We start from the raw sequence: 12,500 nt of genomic DNA on the forward strand, positions 1-12,500 counted from the left end.
TGAATGGTTTAATGGACACTTACATACAAATGTCAGATACGTAAATAACATGTACAGATATTTTTGTTTTATAAATTATACTTCAGTCCGTGTGAAACCCAGACAAACACATCATTCAGCTGTTATTAACAATAATGCAGAATAATAAATTGTTGCTCATGGTTGTGGATGTTGAGAGTGCTAGGTTTATAATTTACTAATGTAATCTATGAATCTAATCAGATGAACCCTCAATCATTATCCATTAGTTTAGTCTTTGATTTAATAGAGGTAAAGTTGTTGTTTTAATCACACATTCCAGAAGTCAACGTAGTTGCGCATAATCTGATAATGGTGAATGAAAGTTATAATAATAATAATAATAATAATAATAATAACAATTCTGTGTTCCTAAATGCTCCAAAAGCTTTTATCAATTAATTTTTTTCTTTACATTTCCAGTGTTCCCAGAAATCAATGTAATAGCGAAAGTGGTGAACGGAAGTTTGAGTATTTATTTTGTATTCCTAAATACTCTTATAGCAACAGAAGTAAAGTAATAAAATTTTAAAATGCAAAAAAATCTATCATGTATTTTTTAAATTGCTATTAGAGTATTTAGGAATACTGAATAATATAATATGTACTCAATAACTTTATCTTCCATTTATCGCTATTGAAGTTTACGCAACTACGTTGGCTTCTAATCCCGGAAATGTGAAAAAAAGTCAATTATTAAATTGATAAAAATTGTATTGTGTATTTTTTCATTGCTATTAAAGTTTTTAGGAATACCAATTTAATATTGTTACTTCCGTTCTCCACTATCGAAGTTTGTGCAACTATGTTAACTTTTGAAAATGTGAAAAAAGGGCATTTTTAAGTTGCTAAAAATTGTCTTTTTTTTGTTGCTATTAGAGCATTTAGCAATACAAAGAAATATAATTATTTAAACTTCTGTTCACCTCTATAAAAATTTACGCAACTATGTTGACTTCTGGGAACAATGGAAATGTAAAAAAATTCTAATAATTAAACTAATAAAAATTATGTCATGTATTTTTTTTAATCGCTATTGGAGTTTTTTAGGATACAATTTAGGAATACAATATAATTATTTTATCTTCTGTTCAACACTATCAAAGTTTTTAACCAACTAAGGTGACTTTTGGGAACACCAGAATTGTGGGAAAAATGTCAATGTTTAAACATTCTTGAATAAAAACTGACTAATTTGTTTGACTTTTCTCCTCATGTTCTCAGGTGGCAGACTGAAGCTGTGAATATGAGTGATGATAAACCGTTCCTCTGCACTGCTCCTGGCTGCGGACAGGCATGTGATCTCTCTTAAAGCTCTAACACACATTTAAAGCTGCAGGGTCACATTTCTGTTTGGGGCGGTTTGCACCAAGTTTGTTAGTTTTGCAATTTTTAATTGTTTTTTATTTTGAAATATGCTATACATTTCAGTTTGTTTAATTAATGGAGTTTTAATTTTTATTTTGTGATCAGATTGCTATTTTGTTATTCATGTTGAACAGAACACGTCATCATCAGAACAGCGTCAACCAGAGCAAAGTTTAGCATTAAGATGAACTCTTGTTCAAACCTCTTAAAAGTCATAAAATAAAATAATACGTAGTTTTAACAGACACTGAACCCAAAACTACACAAATTCAACTTAAATGAATAAAAGTAGAAATGATAAAGAAATCAGACAAACTTCCTCATATCAAAGATCATGTGTGTAGTTAAACATGTTAGGAAGTGGTTATAAAATATTTAGAAAATTAAGGAATGTGTTTATTTGGCCAGCGCGGTGGCACAGTGGGTATTGCTGCGGCCTCACAGCAAGTAGGTCACTGGTTCAAGCCTCAGCTGGGTCAGTTGGCGTTTCTGTGTGGAGTTTGCATGTTCTCCCTGTGTTGGCAAACATATGTGCTATAGGTGAATCGGGTAAGCTAAATTGTCTTTAGTGTATGAATGCGTGTATGAATGACTGTATATGGGTGTTTCCCGGTGATGGGTTGCATATGGAAGGGCATCCGCTGTTTTAAACAAATGCTGGATAAGTTGGCGGTTCATTCCGCTGTGGAAACCCCTGATTAATAAAAGGACTAAGCCGAAAAGAAAATTAATAAATTAATAAATTTGTTTGTTTATAAAAGTGCGTCTACAGATGTTTTTCTAAACTGCCACAGGTTTTCTTTCTACTATGAGTGCCTTGTAATTCTGAAAATTTATATTTATTAATTTATTAAATTGTTTGTTTATTATTTACTTAATTAGTTTTTATTTTCAGCATGATAATTAGTCGCTAATTGCAGTGAAATGCTGTTTGGAGACCGAAACGCAGGCAGTCATGAAATGGCCTCCACAGTGTCCAGACCTGAATATTATAGAGTCTGTATCGGATCATCTGGACCAGCGATCACCAACATGGTGCCCGCTGACACCAGGTAGCCCGCGAGGATCACATGAGTGGACCTGTTATAAAATTAGCTTACCATAGCAACACAAACCAGTAAGCTGCATCTAATTTTTTCTGTAGCTATTCTTTTTAAATCACACTTGCATTGGTTGATATTTATCTGTTTCCAATCATTGTTGACAACTATTGAGAAATCATTAACATGATCAGTGTCTTCACATAGATGAATATCATTAATTAATAATAACATATAATTAAAAGTAAATTGAGCAAATTTGTTATTAGGAAGTGTGTATCAAACTGGTAGCCCTTCACATTAAACGATACCCAAGAAGTAGCTCTCAGTTTCCAAAAGGTTGGTGACCCCTGATCTGGACAGAAAAAGAAAGATATGATGCTTTAAACCCAAAGAAGAACTCTGGAAAGTGCTGAAAGAAGCCTGATATTATTATTACACAGCACATTAGTTCAGAAAATGTCAGGACAATAAGAACAACAGCCAAGAGAAGCCACATTAAACAGACTTTAGCTTACAGAGGAAATGTTGAGTTGTTGTTGTTGTTGTTTTTTTGTACATATTTCATATATTCTTTGTTTCGAATAAAGAGACTTAATAATTATATTGTGCAAAAGTCATAGGCCAGGGGTGTCCAAACTCGGTCCTGGAGGGCCGGTGTCCTAGAGAATTTAGTTCCAACCCTAATCAAACACACCTGAAGCAGCTAATCAAGCTCTTACTAGACATATTAGAAACTTTCTGGCAGGTGTGTTGAAGCAAGTTGGAGCTAAACTCAGCAGGACACCGGCCCTCCAGGACCGAGTTTGGACATCTCTGGCTGCGTCCGAAACCGCCTACTACTCAGTAGGTACTGCATTTGAATTTAAACGTACTACTCGGCCGTTAGAAAAGTTCATTCTATACAGTATGAATGTGAAAAGTATGAATGGAATCCGGACGTACTACATCCGCCATTTAGTCATGGTCATGTGACCTACTCACGTCAGTTGCGTCGCCTCACTTCCATTCATGAATTCTCTCACGGGGCATTATGAAATAGCGTAGCGTGCATGGGATACACACTTCAGAATCTCGCCGGAAGTAGTAAGTCATCCGAGTACTTCTCGCATACTGATTTTCGAATTCTATGAATTCGGACATACTACTCGGCTCGCATACTGATTTTAGCGTACTATATAGTATGGAAGTATGCGGTTTCGGACGCAGACACAGTTCTAGTATATCTACTAGGAGCTTGATTAGCTTGTTCAGGTGTGTTTGATTAGGGTTGGAGCTAAACTCTCCAGGACACCGGCCCTCCAGGACCGAGTTTGGACACCACTGTCTTAGGCCAACAAAGCTGCTATCGTGCTTAGGATTTTTGCACAGTACTATATTATTTTTGCCAGTTATTATTTCATTTCAGTTTTTCAGTAAAAGGGAATTTTTTTTAATGATATTTCAGTTAACCATAATGTTTTCGACCAGTAGTTTTAATCTCAGTTTTTGTCTGCGACAGCGATTCACAAATGAAGACCACCTGGCGGTGCATAAACACAAGCATGAGATGACCCTGAGGTTCGGACCGGCGCGCAGCGACAGCGTCATCATTGCTGGTGAGTCTGAGAGCACCCGGAGAAAATCAAACCAAGCTTTCATTATTCATGTATTTACAGCTTTATGGGCTTCTATTGCAGACCAGACGCCGACACCGACCCGCTTCTTGAAGAACTGCGAAGAGGTGGGCCTGTTTAACGAGCTCACCAGCCCATTTGAGCATGACTTTAAAAAGGCCACGGAGGAGGACATTAAAAAGGTAAACACGCCAATTTATTCTGCAGTTCGTGCAATGGTTTAGCAGATGCGCTTGCATTCACCGATTGGGGGTCAGTAAGATTAGTAATGTTTTTCGAAGAGTCTCTGAGCTCATTAAGACATTGGTTTAATTGAAAAAAAATATACATAAATGTTGTCACTTCAAAATGACTGTTTAGGCAGCACGGCGGCGCAGTGGGTAGCACAATCTCCTCATAGCAAGAAGGTCACTGGTTTGAGCCCCGGCTGGGTCAGTTGGCGTTTCTGTGTGGAGTTTGCATGTTCTCCCTGCGTTTGCGTGGATTTCCTCCTGGAGCTCCGATTTCCCCAACAAGTCTAAAAACATGTGGTACAGGTGAATTGGGGAAGCTAAAATTGTATGTGTATGCGTGTGAATGAGTGTGTATGGATGTTTCCCAGTGATGGGTTGCAGCTGGAAGGGCATCCGCTGTGTAAAACGTATGCTGGATAAGTTGGCGGTTCATTCCGCAGTGGCGACCCCAGATTAATAAAGGGACTAAGCCGAAAAGAAAATGAATGAATGAATGAATATTTAATAAACTGTCTCTGCAATATGATAATATCATAGTACTTGTCACTATGAAATATTGTTGTAAACTATATTCTGCAAAATTTTGCAATTTATTATCTTTTTCCAACTTCAAATTATCTTCCAAAAGGAAAACTTTGGCAACATCTTTTAACTAAATTATAGTTTTCCCTGGTTTTAACTGTATATTCAGTTTATGTCATTCCAAATAAATGGGATTGTCAAGCACTTGTCAAGCACTACATACATATTTATTTATTTATTTATTTATTTTTCTTTAGATGTATTGACATGAACTCTGGACCTTTTATGTGCTCTTTGTAATTGGGATAATCAGGGAATAACACACACCTGGCCATGGAACAGCTTAGAGGCCAATTGTCTAATTATTTTTGGTCCCTTAACAAGTGGGAGGCACATATGCAAACTGTTGTAATTCCTACAGCGTTCACCTGATTTGGATAAAAATACAAGTTTTGGATTGAAATACCAATTTCAATACTCAAATTAAAGCTGACAGTCTGCAGTTAAAGCACATCTTGTTTGCTTCATTTCAAATCCCTTGTGTTAGTGTATAGAGCCAGAAAAATGTTAGAATTGTGTGTATGTCCAAATATTTATGGACCTAACTGTATATTGGGTCATATAATGGGATGTAATGTTGTCTCTGAAAATATTGCAATACTATATATATATATATATATATATATATATATATATATATATATATATATATATATATATATATATATATATATATATATATATATATATATAATTATTATTATTATTTATTATTGTGAGAAAAGGGAGTATTATCAAGCATTATTTGTACGTTCTTAATAAAACATTCAAACAACACAGAAGTTCAGCACAGAACACAGTGGATTAAAGGGATAGTTTACCCAAAACTGAAAAATCTGCCAACATTTACTCCTCCTTGACATGTTCCTTCTCTTGTGTATGTGTATATGTGTTTTGCAGTTGCCGCTGGACTTGTCTCCTCTTGCAACTCCAGTTGTTCGAAACAAAGTAGAGGAGCAAACACCCATGGAGTCGCACCGAGACAGTCCTCTTCCCCACCCAGAGTCGACTACCACTGATGACAAGGTGAGACACAGACAACTGCCGAAATACTTGCAGTAATGCTGGGATTCATTTTAGGATCTCCATATTAGCTAGTGGTTGTAAACCAGGGGTGTCCTGGAGGGCCGGTGTCCTGCAAAGTTTAGTTCCAACCCCAATCAGACACACCTGAGCTAGCTAATCAAACTCTTACTAGGCTTTCTAGAAACATCCGTGCAGGTGTGTTGAGGCAAGTTGGAGCTAAAATCTGCAGGACACCGGCCCTCCAGGACCGAGTTTGGACACCCCTGTTGTAAACTAAACCTTATTCCAAATGGCACACTTCAGACTTGTGGACTTTTTCAGAGTCTGCACTAATAAGGCCAGGACACACTAAGTCGACACCAAACAACTAGCACCAATGAAATCCAACTGTGTTGCGTTGTGTTGGATTGCATCTGGACCAACAAGATGTGCATGAACCCACCAAACAGATGTAAAGAGAATGTGTCTTTCCACATCGTCGGGGGCAGAATCTATTTTTTTGTTCCACAAAGGGAAACTGAACTTCCAGCGTCAACAAATAATCTAATAATCCATATTGTTTGCAAATATTTGAGAAATGTAGCAAAATTACAGCCGGCTTCTTTGTGTCTCTTCTTGGCTGGAGTGGTTTACTTGCTACGTCACTTCACTATGTCACACTCACGCTCTGATTCATTGCTGAATATCCAATCAGATCTCTCTCTTTAGCTGATGGCCGACACTGATTCAACATGCTGTACTGGCCAGTGAGCTCCGATGTTAAAGACTGGTTTATACTTCTGCGTTGAGTGATCGGTATGACCCACGGTGCATGCCTTCCGAAACGCTAGCTGGCAGTAGGTTTTTATGTCCCTCTGTGTCAAGTTTCTTTGCAGGTGTTTTGTTTTTTCTGAACGCTACCTTAATATACAAGTAGCTAAAGCTCGTTAATTCAGATTCGGGAACCAGTGGACATGCAGCGACTTTAATTATAAGGTTAACACAAAACAAGTTTCCATCTGCAGAACCTTCACAGGACTCGATATTTGTAAACACTCGGGCTCAGTGCTCTATGTCCCACCCACACTTGTCACCGTTACCAAGCCGACCAATCACAGAGCTTGCGCTATGCACTGTTACGACATGTAGTTAATTTTTTTGAGAGGTGCGCGTCAGCGTCGTATCAACCACGGAAAGGACTGCAAAGGCTGTGCGTGACCATATGCATGCGATTGAAGCAGAAGTATAAATCAGCCTTAAGCTGACGAGTGGAAAACACCAAAACAACTAGCCACTTGGTGTGTCCTGGCCCTAAGGAAGTCATATAGTGTAGACCTTAGGGCAGGGTTGGCCAACCTAACTTCTGAAGTTAGTGCCCTAACTTTTTTTTGTTTACCCCAACTATTTCGTCGAGTATATCGGGGCCTTGAGACACAGCAAATTGTGGTGACCTAATTTTGTGGTTCCCTGCCTTTTATTCTTAAAATCTTATCCCAAATTTTAACTTTTAAAATCTTTAAAGGTAAAGTTCACCTAAAAAATTTAAATTTGTATTATATATACATTATATACATTTAATATACTCAACCTCAGGCCATTGAAGATGTAGGTGACTTTTTTTCAGAAGCACATTAAAGATGTAAATAGAAAAATGGTTTGTTTTTCTGCCGTTATAATGGTGCCTGGGTCATTTTTGACTCAACAAAAGACAACAGGAGGGTTTAACACCTTAATCATACTATTATCTTGCAGTTAATAATTATCCTCTCCATATGCACCAAACACTTTATATCAATAAGGAAAGCAATTACTTATGAATGCTTCAAAAATTATGTTGCACTACTAAATACCTCTATATCTTGCACAATATTGTTCTGACTTGTGTAGACTGTCTTAGGTTATGTGTATTGTTTAGTATTTGTAGTATATGTATAGTTAGTAGTTGGTATAGTAAGATTGCCGCTTAAATATGTTAGTTATTTATAGGTTTAAAATAGCTCTTACGTCCAGTGATGTGTTCATGTTTAATGATTGTGTTTGTTCATGTGGTCCTGCGAGAGACAATTTTATTCCATACACATAGCGGAATGATGTTAAAGCTCAACCTGAGCTTGACCACTGATGTCCATGCAAACGTAGCCAGTGTAAGATCGGTGTAGTTGTGTTGATGCAGCTTGGCTCTCGTGTGGTGTTTTCAGGAGGTTTCTTTGCAGCCGTCCTCTCTGCCTCCGTCCACTATAGTCCGCCCTCCATCCCTTCAAGTCCCCAATGTGCTTCTGGCCAACTCTGAGGCTGGTGTTGTTATTCAGCAAGCTCTCCCGTCACCAACATCTAGCTCTGTTATAACCCAGGTCCCGTCCTCTAGTAGACCCATAGTGTAAGTAACTTCCAAACGTGTTACTTATTCTGCTTGTCTCTTAGGCCCTGTCCACACGTACACGGGTATTTTCAAATCAACAGTTTTTTTTCTACATTGTTTCACTGTTTGTCCACATGAAAACGAAGTATCAATGACTGAAACTGAAACTTTCTGAAAACCCCAGCAAGAACGAGGAAACTTTTCAGAAACTCTGGGTACAGTGTTGTCGTGTGAACACTACAACCAGAGTTTTCGCCTCATGACGTCAGTGTGCACTCGGTTTTCGCTTTTCTGATTGGCCAACATGGCCAGTTTCACACCAAACATTGAAGACAATGAGGCAATTTCTGAATTCTGAGTGTGTTCTCACTGCAGCCTGTTGCACAATGACATTCTTAATCAGGTCCAATATGTAGTGGACATATACAGTATGCGTGAGAAGTTTTTACTGGAATTAGGGTTAGGTTATTACGAGAAGTATTTATATGAAGTATTAAATTACCAATTACATTGTCATATTAGCATTTACACCTACCCCAACCTTAAACCCAACCCTCACAGTTATTAACATCTAAACCTCCCCAACCTTAAACCTGGCCCTCACAGTTAAAACAGTCAACACCTATCCCAACACTAAACCCAACCATCAGTTATTAACTACTACACTTACCCCAACCCTAAACCCAATCCTCACAGTTATTAACGTCTACACCTACACCAACCCTCACAGTTTTTAACGTCTACACCTACACCAACCCTCACAGTTACTAACGTCTACACCAGGGGTGCTCAATCCTGTTTCTGGAGATCTACCTTCCTGTATAGTTTAGCTCCTACCCTGATCAAACCCACCTGAACCAATTAATTAGGACCTGAAATCCACTTGATAATTACAGACAGGTGTGTTTGATAAGGGTTGCAACTGAAATCTGCAGGAAGGTAGATCTCCAGGAACAGGATTGGCCACCCCTGGTCTACACCAACCCTAAACCTAACCATCACAGTTACTAACGTCTACACCTACACCAACCCTCACAGTTATTAACGTCTACACCAACCCTAAACTCAACCCTGTTATTAACATCTACACCTACCTCAATCTAAACCTAATCCTCACATTTATTAACCTTTACACCTAACCCAACTCTAAACCCAACCTTCACAGTTACTAATGTCTGTATCTAACCAAACTCTAAACCAAATCCTCACAATTATTAACATCTAAACCTATCCCAACCCTAAACCCAACCTCATAGTTATTAATGTCCACACTTACCCCAACCCTGAACACAACCCTCACAGTTATTAATATGTACACCTTCCCCAACCCTAAACCCAATCCTTACAGTTATTAACGTCTACACTTAGGCCAATTCTAAACCCAATTCTCAGTTAATTACTACACCTACCTCAACACTAAACCCAAGCCTCACAGTTATTAAAATCTACACCTACGTACCCCAACCCTCACAGTAAGTGACGTCTACATCTACCCCAACCCTAAACCCAACCCTCACAGTTATTAATAACTACACCTACCCCAACCCTCACAGTTATTAATGTCTACACCCACCCCCAACCCTAAACCCAAATCCCAAAGTTCTTAACATCTACACCTACCCCAACCCTCAAAGTTATTACCGTCTGCACCCACCCCCAACCCTAAACCCAAACCCCACAGTTTTTAACATCTACACCCACCCCAACCGTAAACCCAACACTCACAGAAGCATGGTTGTTACAACATCAACAACATATTGCACCTGATCCAGTCATCGTGCTACAGACTGCAGCCAGGACATCTTGCAATTCCCATGTTTGCATCGACTTGTATGCAGTTTACTAGGGCAAATAGTTAATTCCCCGTTTGGTGTGAACCCTTTATAAAAGTGTCATTATCTCCACCTATTGGTTTGGCATGAATTTAACATGCATCGCAGTGCGTTTTTGCCGTTTTCATGGGGACAAAAATTAAAGCTGCAAAAACTCTTGTCTAAAAAAATACCCATGTACGTGCGGACATGACCTTAGTCTGGCATCGTTTTCTCCTTTAGACGCCTCATTTGGTGTTTGGTTTTCGTTTGCCATTCATTTGGAGAGTTTATAATTTGGTTTAAGTTGCTTGTGATTTACGTGTCTTTACTTTCACATCATCACATTATCATTAAGTGCTTGATCATTAGAGCGTTTTATTTTGATTTGGTTTCGCACATCAGTTGAAGAGAAATATGTTGCTTTGTTTTATGTTCAATTCTTGTCACTTAAAGTCAACATGAACACAAAAATGAGCTTTTTTAAAATACAGCTCTTCTTTAATTTGACGCAGATAGAACCTTATAATTCCAAGGTGACGAAATAGTTTTGAAACAAATCTCTGCGCTTAACAAACAACATTAAATATGTGGGCTAATGGATGTCTTCAGTGGAGTGAGTTTCCACAGTTTCCTTACTCCAACAAAGTTAAGAAATAAAGTAAAGAGTAAAAGTAAAGAGAAAGTATAGAGACTGAATGGAGGAGGCTTGTTCTTTATTCTCGTGCTGCAGATGCTCTGTTTAACTATTTTCTCGCCAGTGAAGCGTTCAGTTTTTACACTTATAAGGTCTGCCATGTAAATAGCAAATGCGCCATGGAGCGACACAGCTGACTCTTAAAGGGGATTAAAGATGAGACTCAGATTGGTTTAATGCACGTTATGCTCAAAACACACCCAGAACTCATTAGAAGAATAAGCACCTGTTAAGACCATCCGCCTGGGTGCAGACCTTATTTACCATCCTTACAATAGTAAAAGTGGATTCGGACACACCCTTAATGCGTTTGTGCCATGAGCTTTAGACTTTGCACCTAGATCATTAAAATAGAGCGCAAAGAGTTCAAATCTGTAATTATTTTCCCTCATTATTTAATATCTACTTAAAAATGCTGCATGTTTGAGCTAAAATGCTAATCTGGTGTTCATGTTGACTTTAAATTACGGTGCTGCTTGTATATGTGGTTTGTTAATGTGTATGTGTGTTTGTGTATTGAATGTCTTTCTGCTAACTCTGCTGTTTGTTTCTCTGTCTTCAGTCCCGTGTCCGGCACCTTTCCGGTTCTGCTTCAGCTACCGAACGGTCAGACCATGCCGGTCGCCATTCCAGCCACCATCGCCAGCTCCAGCGTGCACATACCCACTGCCATTCCTGTGAGTGTGCGTCTCTCCGCATATCACTCTTACATCTATGATTAGCGATTGCAGCAGTCTCTCTATGATGCTTCGATGAGGAGCGTAACACCAGAGTATCTGGGTTTCTACTCAACAATGCAAATGGAAAGTAAAGGGGCATATGGACGTTAGTGAAGCTCTTGTAGAATCTATGAAAATGTGTGTGTGTGTTTGTGTGTGTCAATTTTTGTGTGTGTGTGCGTGTGTGTGTGTGTGTGTGTGCATGTGCTTGTTTATCTGATTGTGTGTGGTGTGTGTCTGTTTGTTTATGTGTGTGTGTGTATGTGTGTCTGTGTCTTTGTTTGTTTGAGTGTGTGTTTGTGTCTTTGTTTGTGTTTGTGTCTGTGTGTGGTGTGTGTGTCTTTCTGTCTCTGTTTATTTGCGTGTGTGTGTCTTTCTGATTGTGTGTGTGTGTTTGTCTGACTGTGTGGTATGAAAGTGTGTGTGTGTTTGTTTGCATGTGTTTGTCTGATTGTGTGTGAATGTGTGTGTGGCTAAGTGCGCACAACTTTGTGAAAGTGTGTGTGTATTCCTGCATCTGTTTGTGTGCGTGAGCTGTGTTTGTTGTTTGTGTCTGTGTGTTTGTCTGATTGTGTGTGTGTCGATTTGTTTATGGTTGTATGTGTGTGTCTGTGTGTGTGTGTGTTTGTTTATCTTTTTGTTTAAGTGTGTGTTTGTGTCTTTGTGTGTGTGTCTGTTTATCTCTGTGAGCGCATTTGTGTGTGTGTGTGTGTCTTTTTGTAAGTGTGTGTGGTATGTGTGTCTGTTTGTCTCTGTGTTTGCACATTTGTGTATGTTTGTGCGTGTGTGTGTGTGTGTGTGTCTGTCTGTCTGATTGTGTGTGTGTGTGTGTGTGTGTGTGTGTGCATCTGTTTGTGCTTGTGTGTTTGCATTTGTGTAAGTGTGTCTGTTTGTGTGTATGAATGTGTGTGTCTGTGTGTTTTGTGTAGGTGTCTGTCTATTTGTGTGCATCTGTATATGAGAGTGTGTGTGAGAGTTTTTGTGTGTGTGATTGTTCGTTTGTGCATGTGCGCATCTGTATGCAAATTTGTGTGTTTTGTGTGCGCGAGTGT

General features: G+C 38.7%; 1 protein-coding gene and 1 long non-coding RNA gene across 9 annotated transcripts in view; both read left to right on the top strand.

Annotated features, from left to right (window-relative positions):
* The window catches only part of LOC148679653 (uncharacterized), a 189,053-nt gene that overhangs the window by 140,179 nt on the left and 36,374 nt on the right, over positions 1–12,500 (top strand). The gene's annotated exons all lie outside the window — the stretch shown is intronic.
* The window catches only part of atf2 (activating transcription factor 2), a 44,019-nt gene that overhangs the window by 487 nt on the left and 31,032 nt on the right, over positions 1–12,500 (top strand). For 5 of the 8 annotated variants that reach the window (XR_015499070.1, XR_015499069.1, XR_015499071.1 and 2 more), the window contains exons 2-6: positions 1,243–1,312; positions 3,928–4,024; positions 4,106–4,224; positions 5,758–5,883; positions 11,292–11,406. Coding sequence is in view for 4 of the 8 variants with exons in the window: in XM_087267450.1 (XP_087123576.1) it covers positions 5,876–5,883; positions 11,292–11,406 (123 nt within the window). In the remaining 4 variants the exon portion in view is untranslated. Of the gene's footprint in view, positions 1–1,242; positions 1,313–3,927; positions 4,025–4,105; positions 4,225–5,757; positions 5,884–8,060; positions 8,240–11,291; positions 11,407–12,500 lie in introns of all 8 variants that reach the window. The other 3 variants (XR_015499068.1, XM_087267447.1, XM_087267448.1) reach the window with 1 other exon arrangement.

Source organism: Danio rerio, chromosome 9 (assembly GCF_052040795.2).
Source record: "Danio rerio strain M-AB ecotype USA chromosome 9, GRCz13ab, whole genome shotgun sequence".
NCBI lineage: Eukaryota > Metazoa > Chordata > Actinopteri > Cypriniformes > Danionidae > Danio > Danio rerio.